Source organism: Halichondria panicea, chromosome 10, assembly GCF_963675165.1.
Source record: "Halichondria panicea chromosome 10, odHalPani1.1, whole genome shotgun sequence".
Taxonomy (NCBI): Eukaryota; Metazoa; Porifera; class Demospongiae; order Suberitida; family Halichondriidae; genus Halichondria; species Halichondria panicea.
This window is the reverse complement of record NC_087386.1, coordinates 2396899-2419295: the sequence shown is the minus strand read 5'-3', so window position 1 is coordinate 2419295 and position 22397 is coordinate 2396899. Positions and strand designations below refer to the sequence as shown.

Here is a 22397-nt window from a genome sequence, read left to right as displayed (position 1 = left end):
ATAATTTACGAGTTCCTAGTAACCATTAAAATGAGTGTGCACGTGCAAATACAACTTACATGCTGTTGATCCAGAGAGGGAGAGTCCACAGGGCAAACACGTGGGAAGATAGTAAATGAATGATTACGAGGTTGAATGTGATCATACTAAATATTTCCCTATATAACACTATGGCACTGCACACACACAAGAGTAATAATGGGGAAGCAGAAACATCACAGAATATGCAACAGACACTAAATGCTCTGACAACACACACCAACTTACACGCTGTTGTTTCAGAGGGTCAGTCAAAGGTGAGGTGGAGATGCATGAAATGGAAGGAAGAGAACATTAGTGCAGTGATACAGTACAGTGGTGATTGCATAACACAGGGGAGGGGAAACAATTGTTGACAGCCAAACATGCAGACTGAAACACTTGATTATCCATGCATACTTTCAGGTACTACTACGAGTAGCCTCGATCCCAGGCCGCACTTCCCACTTCACTCAGGGAAGTGGGCCTGGTATCGACTGCTTGCGCATGCGCTAATATCCCCCCGGTATCTGGGGGCTTTGGATAACATCGTATATGCTCAGTAAAACTGTGACATCACAAGGAACGAAAGTGGATTGAAGGAAGTAGATAGAAAGTTCGATTGAGTTGCTAGCCCATCTGATAGCATTCTCTGATAGCTACCCTTAGCCTGCTATGTTAACAAAAGACTCACAGCCTGCAACAGTGTGGATGACGATCGTCTGAACGGAGTGAAGGCTGACAAGAGCCTATATGGACAGGCCACGCCCATTTAACACTAACTTTGGTGAAAGTCTACTATACTACTGCTACTGATTGTATCAAAAGAAAATAGCTGTACAACAAACCTACACAGCTCTGTCTCTAGCTAGCTAGCTATATAGCTCTGTGTATGACTTTTAGGATATTTTCTCTGATGAATCCAGTGTTATAGGAAATTTTACGGGAAAAAATATCCAATAATTTGGCGCATGCGCAAGCAGTCGATAGCAGGCCTTCTTTCCTATGAAGGCCGGTGAAGGAGGCTATACTACGAGTAGATCTACTTGTCTCAATTAAGGAATAGTATCACATTCAGTTATCCGTATGTGCTCTTCTTTACACTGTCTACCTCCTAACAACAAGTGCTCAGAGCACAAGCATGTCAGCTTGGTAGAATGTGATTGCACACAACGTACCTCAATCATCCACTGTTGTCCATCCAGAGAGAGTGGTACATGTGGAGAGAACAACAACATGAGATAAAACACCTCACACTGACAGGGTAGAGTGTAGGCACTATACTGTGATGAATGAATGATGCCAAGTGTGTTTATGGGTGGTCAACAAGTACATCTAGGCACTAGGAGAATGCACTGATCATTGAGTATCTGTCTATCATGTGAATATCATACCTCGACCTCATCAGTGATTAACTGTGGGGAACTAGCAGCATTCAGGGTTGTAGATTCAGCCATTTCAAGAGAAGGTCTGGAAGGCCCTTATATTTCTTTGTGGGTGGCTAGCTAGAGGCATGAGGGGGTGGGGCTTGTAGCAACACCCACACATTGTTCAATAAAGAAAGGGTTCAAAGGACACATAATTATTGTTCCAAATAGAGCACAGAACATACACAAAGCAAGTACGTACATATCATCAGAAGAAGAAGCACTGAAGAAAGAAGAGCTCAGGAACAATGGCCCACCTGACACTAATTGCCAGAGCCAGTGATGGACTACCTCTGTCCCCATCCATTGTCAATGAAGAGGTAGAGGAGCTACAGTAGATAATACAGTACAGTCTGCATTGGTCCCATCAGGACACTGTACTGTATGCAGCTCAGTGACATGAATAGTTGTCAAGTCATGATTCTGTAGACATATAAAGAGAAGCTTGCTAGAATAATACGTGTGTAGTGTGTGCTATCTTTAACAGCTTGAATTAACTGAATTGTTGCATTCTCCCTCTGCAGTCTGGCCGGAATTATGCTGATCATGAATACCAACCCAAGGCCAAGCAGATATTCCGCAAGCTGTCGTCAGTCAGCCCCCCTCGATGCTCAATCGAGTGTGACCCAGGTCGTATGGTGTTCCAGTAAGCACTCTCCTGTGAATGTCATTATTGCCTCGTGGTGTGTATGATGATTGGTGCTCTGTCATGATATAAACTGATGCAATGGATGGCCTTTTGTTTGTGAGCATTTGCTTAACTGTACCATACACATTGTAAGTGGTGTGTGTTATACATAGGTCCCTCTATAGTGATTGTCTAACAAGGAACTACCAGTGTACATGTAGTCTAAGAATAGTTGGAACTTGGTTGGTGATATTATACTCCAGTTTAATGGTGGATGAGGGGCGATGGCTTTGAGCTTGAAGCACACACACTAACATGGACCCCCCACACAGCTATATCCTTGAGGAGGGGATATGCTACCTCGCCCTGTGTGACCCCACCTATCCTGCCAAGCTGGCCTTTAACTACCTCGAGAATCTACACAAAGACTTCAGTAAGCAACATGGCAACGATGTACACAAGGCCAGTCGACCGTACCACTTCATTGAGTTTGGTACGTATTTATATCTGCCATCCATATTTTGTAGACTTAATTATAAGGTCATGCTTTTTCTTGTGTCAGCATTGGACATGCACAGCTGGGCAACACCAACACTTGCAGTTTCTTGTGTGTGTACTGTTTCAATTCACTGTTGCTACCACTGTTATATATAGTACAGAATGTCCTTCCTCTCACACCCACACACCCACCCACATACACACACACGTGCAGATGTCAGTGACAAAGTGGGGAAGCTGGTCGACCACTCTCGTGCCAGAGGATAATGGCTGATCAGCTAATGCAGTATGTGGGCATCTCCTGGCTACTGTGGATTGGCTCTGGACTGCTAGTTCATGCTCTTGTCTATTGGAGACAATATCTGCCAAGTTTCACCAGAGATGTGTACCAGTATGGTAAGCTGAGGAGTGAGAGTGACTGGAGCTGGATGAACCCTAGTGTGCCCAAGACTCAAGGAGGTCAGTCAGGGTCAATATATACAGTGTATCAGTCTAACCCTCTTGTAACGAGAACCCCCTACAAGTCTAGCTTGTAACACCTAGCTAAGTACTGGATTGTGATTTACAATAGTGAGCTCCCTAGCTGAGACTGTCCTGACTTGTAGTTGTTGTAATTGCATTGTCCCAGTCTAAGGAGGTCTTTATTCCCCTCTGCAGGTGGTTCACCCACTTCTACGTGTGGGGGTGGTGTGGAACTACTCTGTATTCCTCTACTATACCAGCCACTGTCTACTGCACACACGACTACCGCTATTGGGACCAACAGCACTGCTGCATTTGAATTCAGGTATAGTCATACCGTATAGCGGGTATTTTTCGGGGGACAATTTATTCGTTGTTCAGCAATATTGAGACATTTCATGTGTAATATTTTCGTGGTTGGAGCATGTAACGGTAGGCAAAGTCGCTTTATTCATGGTTAGAGGTCCAACCACGAACACCACAAATATTTTGCCCCACGAAAATTCCCCACCTCTGTACGGTATTCAGTCTAGTAATTGTACATACCTTGATTAAGTATTAATTGTAAGTGTACTACCAAGGGCGTATAAAAGAAGAGAGGGCATGCAACTCCACTATCAGTACACGTAGCTAGCAGAGTTCAAACGTGGGCGGAGGAATGTGTGCATTTGCTAAAAATAGAAATTTCTATTTCTAGCATTTCCTGCACTGTCATGCACATTCATCCGCCCACGTTTGAACTCTGCTCATATAGGAGTTGCATGCCCTCTCTTCTTTTATACGCCCTTGGTAGTACTGTGTAATTGTTGACTTGTGTGTGGGTTGTTAATTCTTGTTTAGGAGTCTCTATTTGAATGTCAGCCTTGATGAATGTTTCATTGCAGACTCACCCCTTGCTGGCCTGATTGTAGCCACTCTGTTGTTCCTCTGGGCCTACACACATCAGTACCGATGTCACGTCATCCTTGCACAACTCAGAGCAGTCAAGAACAAGCCACAGTACGGCGGCTGTCACTGCCAAGCAGACTCACGTTTGCTATAGACACAAGTTTGAGGACTATCTAAACAACAGACAAATTGTTATGACCATTTGTTTATTAGTTGCTAATATAATTTATGCTATGTACATGCAGTACTGTATGGTATCATTCATATTCTCCAATCAATAATCTATCAAATTAATGATCGAAAAAATTTATTTTGAATTTGCAGTGAATAATAATTGACGCTTCTTATGCTATTATTTGTACATGCAGTACATGGTACATTGAATTAGTATGACATCATTTATTGTTCAATCAATAAACCTTCAAATGATCGAAAAAATTAATGTTTGAATTTGGACAATAATTCAGTAATTTGCTAGCTATACAGTTTTGTCCACTTTTCTCCTAGTGAGTGTTCTGGTTTCGTCTATTCCGTGCCTTGTGTATCTGGAAGGAGGGCGTGACCCACTGCCCACACGACCACTGCTAGCAGCACTGATCACCTGACCAGTTGAATGACCCCACACGAGCCGAGCACTTGAGACACAGAATCTGCCGCATGTGTGTGTGTGTGTGTGTGAACGAACAGTTGAATTCTAGAAAATAACGCAAGGCTATATAGTCTTGGATTTTGACTAATCACAAGACTAGTACATGTATCTAAGCACACCATTGGACAGGTAATTCTGAGAGCTCTTGAATGCATCAATTAGTTTGAAATTGAACACAAATTACAGGCTTTCAAGATACGTACATGTATCTATTCTTAGCTAATGCACAAGTAGCAGCCTCACCTTCCCCTCCACTTTGCCCAGTAGAGAGCTTTCCATCCACTGTACTGGCTCGATGAACCATGAACTACACACATCATGAGTGGGCCCCTGCTCGTGGTGGAGTTTGCCCTTGCTTTGTCTCTTATACCATTTGACAGCAGCCTCTCCTTTACCCACCTCGTGAGGGAGGACACTCTCGTCAGTGAACAGGAGACGCCTATGTGTGTGTGTGTGGGGGGGGGGGGGGTTAGTGATGGAGGTATACAAGTTTGTAAACCATCTCCAGACAAATACAGTAGCTACTTAATTCATGGTGTGTGGTGTGTGGTGTGTGTGTGTGTGGATGTGAGGGGGTGTATAATTATAAACAACTACAACTGTGCTGACTAGACAGGATTATTGGCTACTACTGTACATGGTGTCTAGTGTGTGTTTCAGTGAACCTTTAGTGAAGCTGTCAGCGACTGGTTTGTTCTTTGCTGCCTTCCCGGAAGAGTCTGGTCCGCTAGTGGTGACAGTGACAGTGCTCATATTCACCAGGTCTGTGTTCTTCACCAGCAACTACACAGAGAGAGAACAACACCTGACACACTCACACAGCCAGGCTACCATAACCTCATTCAAAAGAAGGTACTCTCTATAAAAGAGCTGCCTTACCCCCCCCCCCCCCCCTACAATGTGCAGCTGCACCTAAAAAATGCATACTGAAGCAGCATAGCCGCTACACTGCGTATGTATTGTACCCACTCACTGCCTCTTGGACGACTCTATTGAGGGTGGTGTTAGCGCTGGCGAGGGAGAGGGGGAAGAGGTGGGCCTCAGTCGTGAACACAAAGTCATCTATGTTCAAGGGACTGTCCCCCTCGTCAGCAAACAACAAGAACAGATACTTGAACGTCTCAGCCCCAGTACGAAGGAGTCCATTCTATACAGTATCGAAGATTGCCAATGAAATGATACCGTACTACTAGAATATTAAACCCTCTGTGAATGAGTTTATTAAGGTTACGGTATACTGTTCCACCCACGCTCATATTTGCGTGGGTGTTCAATGCAAGTTCAGTGTAAAATGGCTCTCATCTGGCAATGGTCACTTGGCGTCAATTCTAAGAACGAGGAAACCCCTCCTTACCGTATAGTCTGCTGTTTCTTATTATACGAATAAAGGGGCAGGGCGACTCGAAGAGTTTTTCCCAAGAGAGTAAGTTGAAACAAAGTTACGGCCATTTCTAGCTGTTTTTGTAGGCTAATATGGCGACTGTAGAGTAGTAACAAGGATATATTTTTTGCTGTAAGGTCTCTATGAACAAGATCTCTTCGAGTCGCCCTCCAGTAAGTCTTTAGGCATCGAATACTGGTCAGAAAGACAACCTAGAAGCTATGCAGTCAACAAAACTTGACGCCAAAATTTTCAGTTTTTTCCAGCTGACCCCAGACCACTTCATTGGATTACAAGACATAGATACTTTTAGCTATAATAATAGCTAGCATTGTTTCATGTTCTCTTTTCATTGATAATCATTGCAAGTTACAAAAATAATGTTGTGGTGAGAAATAAAGAAAATAAATATCTTATGAATTATTCATGAGCAATTAGTATACCGTAACCTTAAGACTTTGCGATCTAACCTTTGCATTCTGGTAAGGATAGTGATGTCATACAAGTACTGATATAGGTTTTTGCGAGATCTACATGAGAACTAAATTCTAACTATTAGTACATACACAGACACATGGTTCCCCTGACTAACCTGTCCTCGTGAGTGTTGGTCCTGAGGTCCTTGATGGCAGTGAAGCCACACCTCACTCTGGCGTACTTGTTCAAGTTGTTCACCACTGATCAACCCACGTCCAGGTAGTATGGATCTCCAGTCGCCTGCAGTAGCAACACAACATAATCGTTCATTAACTACTTAGCCATCAAAATAATACAGAGATAGAGCAGTAGCATCACACGCTAGGAGTTGATTACAGTACTTACAGAAATATTCCAATTACTGAGATGCTTTCTTCGAAACAACAGAAAATGATACATACATGTACAGCTAATGCATAGAGTAAACACACACCCCCACCCCCCCACACACACACACACACCCCCACCCCCCCCCCACACACACACACACCCACCCCCACACACACACACACACCCACCCCCACCCCCCCCACACACACACCCACCCCCAAATTAAAATTAACTGCAACTCTCCCCCCCCCTCAATTTATCAGCTGCCATAACTTGAATTCCGTGGATCCAATTTCAACGATAATATTATTTTCTGAAAGCTTAGAAACACACCTTTCAAATAGCATCATCAAAATTCTTATTTGAACGATAAAAGTATTTGCCAATTAGGCGATACCATGAATAATAAATAGCCCATGGTCCAAGGCCGAAAAATGACAAATTATGGCCCCAACGAAATTTTGGATTGAAATACATCATTTGAAAGGAAATTTTCTAAGCTTTCCGAAAATCACAAAATTTTGGAGATTCGATCAACGGTACTAAAGTTAATAGCTGTTGAAATTAACTGCAACTCCCCCCCCCCCCCCTCAATTTAATTATTCTTTTCAGCTGCCATAACTTGAATTCCGTGGACCCCCACCCACCCCACACACACACACCCACCCCCCCACACACAAACACCCACACACCCCACACACACATGACGGTGTACCTTGTAGAGGAAGTAAGTGCTCTCAATGAACTCAGGCCTGAGAGGGTGGTTTCCCCAGTGGACCCTGAAGTCATGAGTGAATGCCTCGGGTAGGAAGTTGTGTCTCTCCATCACATGATAAAGCATGTCGTGAATGTGTATAGCTGTGTCTACATCACCCCACAGAACCTGGAGATAGATACAACAAACCCCGTCATTTTAAACATGAAGGTTAGGTAAGTACAGTATATACAGTATACTGCATACTACAATAGACGGACGGCCTCTAAGAAGTACTTTTCTATGTCAAACCGTTCTAGAGAGGTTGAGAGATATTAAGGCAAAACAGAAAACTACGGCACGAAAAAAAATTGTTGATCTTAGCCTACCATCTTGTACTACCTTTATCAAAGAGCTACAAATAAATTCTAATATGGACACAAGTTACGGCCCCTAAAGAAAGCTAGTGGTTTCTCTAGTCAGTGCATGTGTGTGTGTGTGTGTGTGTGTGTGTGTGTGTGTACGTGCAGACCAGGCCAGAACGCCAGAAGTGAGTCCATGAAAGATCTGGTCATTCGATGAGGTGAATTCATGCTCACCTCCACTAGCATGGGCCCATTCGTGATGTATCTCTTGATGGCATCATAATGCTGTAGGGGAGGAGGTAAAGAAAGAAAATGAAGTTGCTGACCTTGCATGAACATATTAAAGCTCTGTACTGTATACACAGTTTCCGTTAACTCCTTTACCTCACAATTTTAACTCTAACAGTAAGCACCAAGTGTTTCAATAACCCCTCGCTCACCTTCCCAAACCTCTGCAGATACTTCCTGTCCCCCAACAGGATGTAAGACTTGAGACAGTACTCGTAGTATGAGTCAATCCCCGCCCCCACACCGCTGTCCACTCTCGTCCACTCAGCACTGTGTACGTTGATGACTGAGCCAACCAGATTGTGCCCTCGGTGTCTACTACGCCAGATTGCCTCCATTGCTTGGTGGGCTAGCTTTCACCTCAAACTGAGGATCACCTGATGGGAGAGAAAGAGAGCTTGACCATATCATTTAGGCTCAAATGTAACCAACAATCTAAGCCTACCATAAATTAGACCACTCTTAGAGCTACACAATGCATTTTTCAGTTTCCATATTGGACAATCCTACCTCCAGTTAGAGGCACCCACAAAGTTGGTAATGTACACACACACACACACACACACACACACACACACACACACACACACACACACACACACACACACACGCACACACACACTGCACCTGTTAGTCTACTGAGGGCAGCAAACTCAAGGATCATGGACCCAGCACATGCCGTGCACGTTGTCTTCTCCATGTTAGGGTAGCCCATACCGTGGCGAAGGTTGATCTGAGGAGAGGCACAATATAATACAGCACATGTAACGGTTGTATTATCTACCAGTTTCAATTTTAGTACAGAATGGACTGTATTTTCTGTTGGCAAGTTTGCACAGTACAGTAGATTGGAGTGCATTTGCAACAGAGATTTGCCTATAATAAAGCACTTTCTACATATGTACAGGTTGTATTATCCACATACTGTACACTTAGGACTAAGACCAGTTTCAAATTTGGTATAAAATTTTGTACTGTATTCTCTATTGGCTATTTTTCAGAGTACAGAGCAGTCACCTTTGGATAGGGGAGACCTGTGGTGGTGTTGAAAGCAGGCAGTAGTCTGTTCCCCACTTCCACTGCCATTCTGAGCAGCCCCCCATCATACCAAGCCAACTGATGGTAGCCCTTCTCTTTGAGAGCCAGGGCAGCAAAGTGACCTCCCAGTAAACCACCTAGCACACGTATGTTGGTCTCAAACACAGACACCACCAAGTCACTGTCGAAGCTAATGTCTGTTATGACTTTTTGTAAAGCCGAGGAAAACTCATCAACCGAACCAATTACCTGAGGGGACAGACACATGTACATTGGTGGAGGGGGAGATTGCTCCTGCCCCTTTAATAGTAACAGACTACCATGTACAGTACAGTTGGAGTACAGCTTCCTCTCCTATAGTGTATTGTACTGATTCAGATATAGGGGAAGGAAGTCAAGGTAAGAGAGGAGCCTCTGGTGGAAATTAACTACCGTATAGCGCGAAATTTTCGAGGGGCTTAATTTTCGCGGATTTCGTGGGTTAGAATCCTACACGAAAATTAAGTCCACCAAAATTGAATTACCTGCTATAGCATGCATAGATTTAAAGGCGTGGCTTCCGGTAAGCAGTCATTCCGCGAACATTGTGCAACGAAATAGCTTTTAGAGGCTAATCCACGAAATATAAGTGCCTCGAAAATTTCGCGCTATACGGTATTTAATACAGGAAACCATCTCCAGACAAATACAGTAGCTACTTAATTCATGGTAATGGCTTCTAAATAAGTTACATAGCTTCTCCTCCAATAGGGCCTCAGGGGATGTGGTTGCCCTGACCACCCACACACTATATGTATATACTTGACTCACAGCCAGAGTGTCCAGTGTGTCTATGAGGGTGAGGGAGAACCTGCCCAGGGTAAAGTCAATGTCCCCTCGTCCTTGCTCCACCCCCCGGACACGCCCCTTACACGTCAGTGGCATCAACTCATCAGCAGGATATGCAAAGTCCTGTCAGCAGCGTAAATCAGAGTCATGTGATTAGATAGACACGTCATGTGATAGGCTCACCATGTATGAACGGTAGGCATGATTGAACATCTCCAGAACCTTGTCCCTGGAAACCAAATAAAATCATACAAACCAAAATTCCTCCCACACAATAAAGGCTGAGGTAGGTACACAATAAGGCCAGTATGGGAACCTCTAGGCTACTACTAGGACTAGGGTAATGTGTACACACACACACCTACTTGTAGTGTTTCTTTTCAGTGGGGCCCATTGATAGTGCGCCATTGTGATGAGTGAGTAGTAGGGAGCACACAATCACCACTCCCCACACGTACAATACCATTGTCACTATCTGTACAATGGTTCTACTTTAGACTAGCTCTATGTGCTGCACTGTACACTCATTTGATAAGTATTATATTGCAACTCACCCTGTCAGCTATAACCTGTTCATAGTAGGAGGAAAGATAAACAAAGCACAGAGTCTCTTTGTCTTGAAGGTTGGATTTCAATATTTCAAGACCATGATTTTTCCTTTTCTACTAACTGCACTTTGACCTTAGCGATGTGACGACATTTTTCAATGTGTGGGCGTTGCTAAATTTTCATACTTTGCATGCTGCTCAGTTCACAGAGACTACAAATAATGTGTTCAGAAAAGCAAAGCATTACAGACAAAATAGTATCAATAAAAACATTAGGTATATAAATCAGTTTCGGTCAGTTCCACTTGTATTGTCTACAATGAATCTACAAATGTCTGTAGCAGTGTCTCCTCTTCTCAGTCCTATGGTAATTTCCACCAAGGCCCTGAAGGTAGCTCTGGAAGGATTCACTCTTCGCCACGCTCCCAATGCATGAGCCACTCCAGCTTGATTGCCATAACGACGTGTGACTTCAGTTACATCACCGAGGTCGGCTGGGGTGAGGTTGAGTCGATCGAGCAGGTTAGGAGTTGTGGATTGATTGACTGCATGAAGAAAAACAGCATCACTAAAACATGATAGTCTAAAAGCTAATAAACAAGTGCGCAAACACTAAAAATGGTTACCTGTGATGCTATCAGCCAAATTGATGAGATCCACTGTGGGCTTTTTGAGAGCGTCTGAAAGGAGACTCCATGTTACATGTTGTGTACTCAGGAGCTCAGCCAACATTTCACGAAAGCACAACAAATTCTTTTCACGGTTATCACTATTGATATTGGTGAGAACAGGATGACTGAGACCTAGAGCCAATCCCAGATTGAACCAGTGAGGGCTGGCACTTGCATGTGCAGTGTGTAGTTTCTCGTAAACATGTTGCAGATCATTAATTGTCAAAGCCTGTACAAAACCAACAATCAACCAGGGTTTAATTTGGTGAGGGTTGCCCCTTGTAAATACCTTCTAGAGGAAACTCAAAAGGGAATACAATTGAGGGGTTCGGGTGAACAATATGCTCAATCCCCTTACCAAATGTAAAAATGATAATTATGTAAGTGCGTACAGTATATGAATTAGAGTACTGCCTACCTTGTGCACGCTCAGCAGGTGTGGAAATTTCTCCGCGATTAGAATGATGTCACTCTCAGGGATTTCTTGATCTAGTTGTTGGTCCCTCACTCCAGTCTTCTTACACACATCTTCCATTACTATAACAGAGGACAATTCACCTGAAAAGAAAAGAAACATAAAACATTAAATTTTCATCAGGCCCGGGAAACTTTCAAAATACATTGACCAAACGACATTTTCTTACTGGCATGTTGATCATTGAGCACATGTTCCATTGCAGGAGATGATTTGTCTGAGGAGGAAACAGTTTAAAAACAAAAAAACTACAAAATAAAGCTTACTAGAAGTATCTCGCTGATCATGATCATGTACTTCCGTCTTCAAGCACACATCTTCCATTACAGAATTACCTGAGGAAAAGCAGACACAGCAGTTACGCTAATGTAGTACGTTTGTCAATTAACATGCTCACTCAAACAAGGCTGTTGATCACTCATTCTAGATCCAGTGCTACTAACAACATTGGCCAGAGTCCCACATTGATGGACTGAACAAAACAAGAGGAATTCATAAAACAACAACATGCACATTAAACCAACGATAGTTAATAATTATTGTTTCACTTAATGATATCCCTATAATATATAACACTGCTATGAACTTACCGGAGTATTGCTGCTGATCACTCTTTCTCTCAGTCTTCGTACAAGTACCTCCAGTAGCAGAGGATGATTCACCTAATAGAAGAAACAAAAGGTAAATTTCACATTTAAAAAATCACTATACTCACCAGAACCTTCGCTATCGTCCAACCAGATTCTATCTTCATCACTGAGCTCTCCCCACACACGTGTCTGAAGGGAACACTTCCAAAACTTACAGCCATTCCGTTCACTGACATCGGCAAGGTGCAATTTGCTTCCAGTGCTTTTCTTGCTGCATGGGCAAAAGATGGCTGTCTCGGGTGTGTCGTTGTTGTAATGCAACATTTCAAACGATGATTTAATGCTGATCAAAATTTCGTTTCGAATTGTAGGGCATACTTGTTTGCGAAGAGCAAAAAGCACATCGATATACACTTCAAGATACGAGAAGGAGTCGATCAGAACCACGGTGCACGGGAGATTGGGGATTTCTAGCTGGATACAATTTTTAGCTAAAATGTTTGCTTCCCCTGAGGGAAGCAAAACTTTCCAGCCCAGCCTCTTGATCACGTCCACAACTAGACAGCAAAATACTCCAGAGCGAATACACCCACTACGAAAGTAGACAGCGAGGGGTGATGTTGTGAAGGAGGAACGAATCTTGTCTAGCTCAGCAGGTGGGATCGATGTGAGTAGAGATGGCATGAAGAACTCGGCTTGGTGGGGAGTGGCTTCCACTAGAGGAATGGGAGCAATCACAAGAAGATCTTTCATGATCAACAGCATATCTTCTGGAGAAAATATGCCTTCAACGTAATACTTATTGAAGAATCGTAGAAACTTTAAAGTGATTATGCCCTCGTCTCGAAATCTCTTCCATTCGGCGCCTGTCCCTCCTGGGCTAACAGTAGAGCTTGCAGTCCTCAGGGAGATGGCGTGCTGTGAGAGCTCGGTGATCTTGTCTAGTGGAATCTGGGCATCCACAAACACTGTGTTGGGGAGAATGGAGGGATAGTAGTGCGCTATACACACGTTGTCAAAGAAGACCAGAGCAGCTTCAAGATCTTTGAGCAAATAACCAAATCGAGTGGCTAATTGGAGACATTCTTCAATGCCTAGTACACCTCGCTCGAGACTGGCAGATAAACTCTGGAGAAGTGAATCCAAGAAGGACCACCAGATGGGCATTTTGACTTGTAGCGGAATAGAGTCCTCAATAGCAATTCTAATCCTATTGGCAGTGGCCAGTGAATCTTCTTCTCGGCTGATTGTGTTGAGACCAAAAATCAGATTGTTCAATCCAAGATTTTCGTACACCAATAGCTTCTTGATATCGGGTGGCAGCATGTCGAGAATCTCTTTATTCCTCTTGATAAGTGTATTCGAGCTCTTCAGCTGATCAAAGAATGTGCCCACAAAGATCATCTTCGGCTTCTTGTCTTGTGAGGTATGGGACTCAATGGATCGAATGAGACTCTGAAGTGTCTCCCCGAGCGTCATGTGAGATGCATGAGGACTACCAACAAGCTGCCCATCCTTGTAGTACTCGTCAGAAGGGAAACTGGAGAGTTCGTCAATCAAACGCAAGACTATCAACGCCACCGAAATGTGCTTGATGAAGAGAGGGCTGACGTCGTGGAATTGCGGCTGGCCGCCGCAGTCGGTAACATACACCCAGTTGGAATCAAACAGTTCTCCTTCTTGCTGGTCACTGCTCGACAGTTGGTCAGTTCCCTGTGTGGCTGGCTTCAGCTCTTCTGCCACACCACTCACTACACTCGCTATCACTTCATCAATGGCTTTGTCCAACATTTTTGCAGAGCCAGAAAGTTCATCGGAATCGTTCGTCGATGGGCTCAATTTGGAACCAGAAGTTGTCTTGGTTGTGGTCATCCTCTTGAATGCCATCATCATGTTCCTCAAGCCATTGACAATCCTTGATGCCATGGAGCGATCAGTGATTTTTCCAACTAGGTGATCGGTGCTTTCTTTTGGTAACTTGGCAATGATTTGAGCTAGTAGATTGAGCATCTTTGGCTGAGACATCTCTTTCCAGCCTCTTCCAGTACTAGTTGTCTTGAATTTCGTGTTGGACACGGGTCGAATGCGTACTGGCTTTTCCATACAAGGAGTGCTGTCTCGCTGTAGTGGAGGGGGCTTGTCAGTTAGCAGGTGCTTGAGGTTGGTCTTCCCTGTTCCCGCAGGTCCAAACACAAGCATGTTGACAATGTTGACCGAGACGTGTCCGTGCTTCATCGCCTCATCAAACAACCGCTTTGCTGATAGCTTCGATTCTAATGTGTATATGTGGTGTATGTAATGCTAACAACAACCACATGTACAGTAGAGGGATATACGAACAATGTACATTGGGGTGGGGAAAACATGTGAATATATAGAATTGCCAAAGCAACAAGAAAGCTCTTCTGTGTTATTTAATTACACCGTTGCGTAGCCTCAAGGCATAAATTGGTAAGGGGTCATCGTGATATAAAACACATAATAATATATAATCATCGCACTCGATCGTCACTCGGGCTTCTGCCTGTATGTCATAAAATGCATGTTTGCAAGGATAATACCGATAACGCGATTAGAACACGATGGGCATCAGCTATATATGTTCAGTCCTACAGTATATTACTACAATGTTCAATAAACAGTGTCCATGTAGAGTAGCAAAAGGAATGATGCTTAGTTTAGTATGCCTAAACTGTACTACGTACATGTTAAAAAAGTCAGTTGCCTAGCCAATAAAGTGTCAGTGGAAAGGCAACTGGACTACTAGCCTCGTTCCCAGGCCGATCTGTCTCCAATTTAATTGAACGCTAGGTAGACTCCTAGGCCGATCCGTCTCCAATTGAACGTTATATAGGCCTAGGCATGGTATTGATTGTATTTGGGCGTGGTTGGAATTCGCTCAAACGAGCGAATTCCTAAGCGATTAAGGATTTCGATGGAGCAATAGCTTATAAATGCCCTGTACGAAGCAAGAAGCCTTACTCTCTTGAAGGAATAGGCCCTCAAGCTCCTGTCTAAGGGAACGGAGGTGTGTGTGTGGTTCCTAACAGGGTATGGGATATCTCTTTGCTACCAGTTGTTATCATTTTTGATGGACTACAAGCTTGGTAGGACCAGCGCTCCCCTTGTCCATCAAAATCCAGAACTGAAGTACCCATAGTCGAGTCACAGGTAGCTAGCTAGCTAGCTTGCTAATAGTATTTAATCGCTTAGGAATTTGCTCGTTTGAGCGAATTCCAACCATGCCAAGATACAATCAATACCAGGCCTAGGAGTCTACCTATATAGGGTTAGGGTTAGGGTTAAATCATTGAAAGTTGGTATTAATAAAGTCTAGATTGTCCAATAAACCATATCCATGCCACCACAGTGTGTAGAGTAGTAACAGGAACAATGCTCTAGTACACTGTAGTGTGCACAATCAGGGGCAGTTGCCTAGCAACACAACAAATGTGATAGGCGAACGAAAAGGTTGTGGGTGGAGCCAACGCTTTTGCAATACATGATTATATAAAGTATGAGGACCTCACAACAGCTGTAGGTACAGTCTACTAATAACACACTACATGTAAGTTGCTACAGGTACGAGTGATTGCAACTATGAGCATCAACACTCACTGTACTATAAAGTTCCTTGCTCCCCTCACCTTCCTTTCTCCGCCTCTCCTCTCCTTCTCCTCGTATCCTAGCAATCTTATTCTCACACATATGTATGTTCCCCTCACATCGTTGTATGCCTGAGACACACTTCTTGATCTCCCCCTCCACCTCCTCCAGCTCTCCCTGCAGTTGTCTCCGGTCCTGGTCAGTGATGTCACCAGACAGTCTCTGTTGGAGGGCAGCTCTTCTCTGGGGGAGTAAAGAATTTATATACGACTGAAGAAAAATTCCACCAAATAGAACATGCAGCTGATACAAATGTACAAATTATCAAAATATAAAAATCAGCAACCACCAACCTAAATAAATTTGGCGAGCATATCATATTATCATATTTACCCGCTATACGGTATAACCTCACACAGACAAACAGTAAAAGTGAACTTACAAATCATACCTAAAAAAAGGTAGACAAAAAGCAACCATTCATCATACAATGGACAGTACATGTACACACATTGTCGTTCTGCTAGACTACGTGTACCACTCTTACCACGAGAGTAGTAAGTGCAACTGTCAACACTCACCTTCTCATAAATCTTCAGTTGCCTCTCATTCCTAACCTTCCTCTGGACAAGGTGAACAAGACAAGAGGTTAGACTGTGTGTTTGTGGTCACACATTATGAGTTGTCTATAGGAGCAACCAGTATAGCTACTAGAGTCTGGTAAGGATACGAGACTATTACAAACTGAATGCATATGAGGTGTACGGTATGTTTGCCAACATTGTTTGACTCACTTCCTATCGTTCCAGATATTCAGTAACCATGGAAATGTAGGGAGAGAGAAAAGAATATAATCACAAACCTGTACACTATGAATGCCAATACACATGTACTCATGCAACTCAAACAATACTGACACAAGTACAGTCACAAGTCAGTGCAGTGTCCTGCTCACCTTCTGTTTAGTCCAATGAGACACAAGCGTAAGACACACATGGAAACAGAGAGAGGGGGATGATGGTAGGAGCAGTGAGTGCATTCATACATGTCTGCATACTGTAACTTACATTCTGTTATTCCAGTAATCATTAGCAGTAGTCACATTAACAAGCAGTAGGACACGGACATGTAGAGAAATGAACATGTTCAAATACACGAATGCATTCACACATGTATACATCAATGATTGCAAGTACACGTCTGTACAGCATGAAACTTTCAGTACGTACTAATCCTAAATAAAGTCACGCAAGTTATTCTTTCTGCCTTCATGCAGTAGTACATGTATACAAGTCAGCCTAGTACGCCATTATATGTACATGCAATAAACTCACCATCTGTTGTTGAGTAACAGTCCACAGAGGGTACATGTGAGGAGAGAGTGATATGAACACTGGTAGTACACACACTGGCTAGTACACACACAGGTACTCAGTACTAGCAATAGCAGATAATGGAAGGGTCAGTGGGTGGGTCAGTGGAAGGGACGGTAAACGGTACAACAAGCATCTTACATGTACAACTTTGATACGTATGATTTTGTTTGTCGTACAATACAATACATGCACTCCATGAGACACACACACAATCACAACATACCTTAATCTGATCCTGAGACACATCAAATGGTACATGTGAGGGAGAGATTTAATCTTAACACACATACAAGACATCAGATCAGTTGAACGCTGGTGTGTATGGGACTGACTACACATAGCAACAAGTGGCTAGACATGGTAAGAAAAGCTAAAAAATAAAAAAGTTGGGGAAACATTGAGAAATAGGCAACAAGTTTTAGGTTCAGTAGGGCACTTAATTGGTTGGGGAATTTACATAAACACAAATTTACATGTACACAATGTACACAATGGTGGTATTTCGAACTTGTGCCCGTAAAATGGGATTACGAATTGAACAAGTTTAAAGCCGTGGTCTACCCTATACGAGGGAGAGGGTCAGCTCTAGAGGACAAGGGACACACGCTAATGATGCTAGGTAACCAGTACATCCGTACACATTGCAGCTGAACCATTTTAGTGTGTGGACATTGAGTACTCGTAAGAAGCTCACCTCCTACAGTAGTCCAAATCAGTGTGTGGTCCAACATAGGAATGAGTGTGTGCATGGGAAGAGACAAACACGATAATGTACGTACCAACTAATGAACTTAGGTGTATATTCTACGAATATTAAAAGTACAACCTAATAAGTTGTGTGGGCCTCGGCTAATACCAAGTTGACAATATGGAAAGAGACAAAGATAATTTACGAGTTCCTATAGTAACAATTAAAATGAGTGTGCACGTGCAAACACAACTTACAAGCTGTTGATCCAAAGAGGGAGAGTCCACAGGGCAAACAGTGGGAAGATAGTAAATGAATGATTACGAGGTTGAATGTGATCATACTAAATATTTCCCTATATAACACTATGGCACTGCACACACACAAGAGTAATAATGGGGAAGTAGAAACATCACAGAATATGCAACAGACACTAAATACTCTGTGACAACACACACCAACTTACATCCTGTTGTTTCAGAGGGTCGGTCAAAGGTGAGGTGGAGATTCATGAAATGGAAGGAAGAGAACATTAGTGCAGTGATACAGTACACTGGTGATTGCATGACACAGGGGAGGGGAAACAATTGTGGACAGCCAAACATGCAGACTGAAACACTTGATTAACCATGCATACTTCAGGTACTACTACGAGTAGCCTCGATCCCAGGCCGCACTTCCCACTTCACTTAGGGAAGTGGGCCTGGTATCGACTGCTTGCACATGCGCTAATATCCCCCGGGTATCTGGGGGCTTTGGATAACATCGTATATGCTCAGTAAAACTGTGACATCACAACGAACGAAAGTGGATTGAAGGAAGTAGATAGAAAGTTCGATTGAGTTTCTAGCCCATCTGATAGCATTCTCTGATAGCTACCCTTAGCCTGCTATGTTAACAAAAGACTCACAGCCTGCAACAGTGTGGATGACGATCGTCGGAACGGAGTGAAAGCTGACAAGAACCTATATGGACAGGCCACGCCCATTTAACACTAACTTTGGTGAAAGTCTACTATACTACTGCTACTGATTCTATCAGAAGAAAATAGCTGTACAACAAACATACACAGCTCTGTCTCTAGCTAGCTAGCTATATAGCTCTGTGTATGACTTTTAGGATATTTTCTCTGATGAATCCAGTATTATAGGAAATTTTACGGTGAAAAATATCCAATAATTTGGCGCATGCGCAAGCAGTCGATAGCAGGCCTTCTTTTCTATGAAGGCCGGTGAAGGAGGCTATACTACGAGTAGATCTACTTGTCTCAATTAAGGAATAGTATCACATTCAGTTATCCGTATGTGCTCTTCTTTATACTGTCTACCTCCTAACAACAAGTGCTCAGAGCACAAGCATGTCAGCTTGGTAGAATGTGATTGCACACAACGTACCTTAATCCATCCCTGTTGTCCATCCAGAGAGAGTGGTACATGTGGAGAGAATAACAACATGAGATAAAACACCTCCCACTGACAGGGTAGAGAGTGTAGGCACTATACTGTGATGAATGAATGATGCCAAGTGTGTTTATGGGTGGTCAACAAGTACATCTAGACACTAGGAGAATGCACTGATCATTGAGTATCTATCTATCATGTGAATATCATACCCTATCCAAATCAGTGAGCCCATCCTCCATCAATTGTGGGGAACTAGCAGCATTCAGTGTTGTAGATTCAGCCATTTCAAGAGAAGGTCTGGAACGCCCCTTATATTTCTTTGTGGGTGGCTAGAGACATGAGGGGGTGGGGCTTGTAGCAACACCCACACATTGTTCAATAAAGAAAGGGTTCAAAGGACACATAATTATTGTTCCAAATAGAGCACAGAACATACATAAAGCAAGTACCTATCAGAAGAAGAAGCACTGAAGAAAGAAGAGCTCAGGAACAATGGCCCACCTGACACTAATTGCCAGAGCCAGTGATGGACTACCTCTGTCCTCATCCATTGTCAATGAAGAGGTAGAGGAGCTACAGTAGATAATACAGTACAGTCTGCATTGGTCCCATCAGGACACTGTACTGTATGCAGCTCAGTGACATGAATAGTTGTCAAGTCATGATTCTGTAGACATATAAAGAGAAGCTTGCTAGAATAATACGTGTGTAGTGTGTGCTATCTTAACAGCTTGAATTAACTGAATTGTTGCATTCTCCCTCTGCAGTCTGGCCGGGATTATGCTGAATACCAACCCAAGGCCAAGCAGATATTCCGCAAGCTGTCGTCAGTCAGCCCCCCTCGATGCTCAATCGAGTGTGACCCGGGTCGTATGGTGTTCCAGTAAGCACTCTCCTGTGAATGTCATTATTGCCTCGTGGTGTGTATGATGATTGGTGCTCTGTCATGGTATAAACTGATGCAATGGATGGCCTTTTGTTTGTGAGCATTTGCTTAACTGTACCATACACATTGTAAGTGGTGTGTGTTATACATAGGTCCCTCTATAGTGATTGTCTAACAAGGAACTACCAGTGTACATGTAGTCTAAGAATAGTTGGAACTTGGTTGGTGGTATTATACTCCAGTTTAATGGTGGATGAGGGGCGATGACTTTGAGCTTGAAGCACACACACTAACATGGACCCCCCACATAGCTACATTCTTGAGGAGGGGATATGCTACCTCGCCCTGTGTGACCTCACCTATCCTGCCAAGCTGGCCTTTAACTACCTCGAGAATCTACACAAAGACTTCAGTGAGCAACATGGCAACGATGTACACAAGGCCAGTGGACCGTACCACTTCATTGAGTTTGGTACGTATTTATATCTGCCATCCATATTTTGTAGACTTAATTATAAGGTCATGCTTTTTCCTGTGTCAGCATTGGACATGCACAGCTGGGCAACACCAGCACTTGCTGTTTCTTGTGTGTGTACTGTTTCAATTCAGTGTTGCTACCACTGTTATATATAGTACAGAATGTCCTTCCTCTCACACCCACTCACCCCCCCCACACACACACACACACACACACACTCACCCCCCCACCCACACACACACACACACACACACACGTGCAGATCTCAGTGACAAAGCGGGGAAGCTGGTCTACCACTCTCGTGCCAGAGGCTAATGGCTGATCAGCTAATGCAGCATGTGAGCATATCCTGGCTACTGTGGATTGGTTCTGGACTGCTAGTTCAATATCTGCCAAGTTTCACCAGAGATGTGTACGAGTATGGTAAGCTGAGGAGTGAGAGTGACTGGAGCTGGATGATCCCTAGTGTGCCCAAGACTCAAGGAGGTCAGTCAGGGTCAATATATACAGTGTATCAGTCTACCTCTTGTAACGAGAACCCCCTACAAGTCTAGCTTGTAACACCTAGCTAAGTACTGGATTGTGATTTACAATAGTGAGCTCCCTAGCTGAGACTGTCCTGACTTGTAGTTGTTGTAATTGCATTGTCCCAGTCTAAGGAGGTCTTTATTCCCCTCTGCAGGTGGTTCACCCACTTCTACGTGTGGGGGGTGGTGAGGAACTACTCTGTATTCCTCTACTATACCAGCCACTGTCTACTGCACACACGACTACCGCTATTGGGACCAACAGCACTGCTGCATTTGAATTCAGGTATAGTCATACCGTATAGCGGGTATTTTTCGGGGGACAAAATATTCGTTGTTCAGCAATATTGAGACATTTCGTGGGTAATATTTTCGTGGTTGGAGCAGGTAACGGTAGGCAAAGTCGCTTCATTCGTGGTTAGAGGTCCAACCACGAACACCACAAATATTTTGCCCCACGAAAATGACCCACCTCTGTACGGTATTCAGTCTAGTAATTGTACATACCTTGATTAAGTATTAATTGTAAGTGTACTACCAAGGGCGTATAAAAGAAGAGAGGGCATGCAACTCCACTATCAGTACACGTAGCTAGCAGAGTTCAAACGTGGGCGGAGGAATGTGTGCATTTGCATGAAGTGCTAAAAATAGAAATTTTTATTTTTAGCACTTCATGCACTGTCATGCACATCCACACGTTTGAACTCTGCTCATATAGGAGTTGCATGCCCTCTCTTCTTTTATACGCCCTTGGTACTACTGTGTAATTGTTGACTTGTGTGTGGGTTGTTAATTCTTGTTTAGGAGTCTCTATTTGAATGTCAGCCTTGATGAATGTTTTATTGCAGACTCACCCCTTGCTGGCCTGATTGTAGCCACTCTGTTGTTCCTCTGGGCCTACACACATCAGTACCGATGTCACGTCATCCTTGCACAACTCAGAGCAGCCAAGAACAAGCCACAGTACGGCGGCTGTCACTGCCAAGCAGACTCACGTTTGCTATAGACACAAGTTTGAGGACTATCCAAACAACAGGCAAATTGTTATGACCATTTGTTTATTAGTTGCTAATATAATTTATGCTATGTACATGCAGTACTGTGTGGTATCATTCATATTCTCCAATCAAAAATTTATCAAATTAATGATCGAAAAATGATTTGCAGTGAATAATAAT

At 43.4% G+C, this 22397-nt stretch overlaps 2 protein-coding genes and 1 pseudogene across 5 annotated transcripts; 1 reads left to right on the top strand and 2 right to left on the bottom strand.

Moving 5' to 3' along the window:
- Positions 1–10629, bottom strand: part of LOC135342161 (ER degradation-enhancing alpha-mannosidase-like protein 3) — a 118522-nt pseudogene extending 107893 nt beyond the window's left edge.
- LOC135342216 (vesicle-trafficking protein SEC22b-like) lies at positions 1539–22377 on the top strand. 3 transcript variants are annotated; one of them, XR_010396790.1, is made up of 5 exons: positions 1596–1765; positions 20096–20211; positions 20526–20686; positions 20955–21505; positions 22068–22377. XR_010396790.1 is itself a non-coding variant. In XM_064538911.1 (4 exons), exons 1-4 carry the CDS (start codon positions 1694–1696, stop codon positions 2836–2838), a joined length of 408 nt encoding a protein of 135 aa, XP_064394981.1. In that variant the 5' UTR covers positions 1539–1693; the 3' UTR covers positions 2839–3355. The 3 variants fall into 3 exon arrangements, 1 of the variants encoding a protein (XP_064394981.1); XR_010396789.1 differs by lacking the exon at positions 1596–1765 and adding an exon at positions 19725–19892; XM_064538911.1 differs by lacking the exons at positions 20096–20211; positions 20526–20686; positions 20955–21505; positions 22068–22377 and adding exons at positions 1970–2091; positions 2406–2566; positions 2786–3355 and having other exon boundaries at positions 1539–1765.
- On the bottom strand, positions 10726–16601 carry LOC135342163 (uncharacterized). 2 transcript variants are annotated; one of them, XM_064538821.1, is made up of 10 exons: positions 16443–16601; positions 15903–16104; positions 12381–14528; positions 12256–12327; positions 12063–12137; positions 11932–12000; positions 11835–11882; positions 11609–11748; positions 11146–11419; positions 10726–11064 (listed from the first exon to the last, which is right to left on the bottom strand). In XM_064538821.1, the coding sequence occupies exons 2-10, from the start codon at positions 15961–15963 to the stop codon at positions 10805–10807; spliced, it is 3147 nt and encodes a 1048-aa protein (XP_064394891.1). In that variant the 5' UTR covers positions 15964–16104; positions 16443–16601; the 3' UTR covers positions 10726–10804. The 2 variants fall into 2 exon arrangements, with proteins under 2 accessions (XP_064394891.1, XP_064394892.1); XM_064538822.1 differs by lacking the exons at positions 11835–11882; positions 11932–12000; positions 12063–12137.
- Positions 22378–22397: the final 20 nt, after the last annotated feature.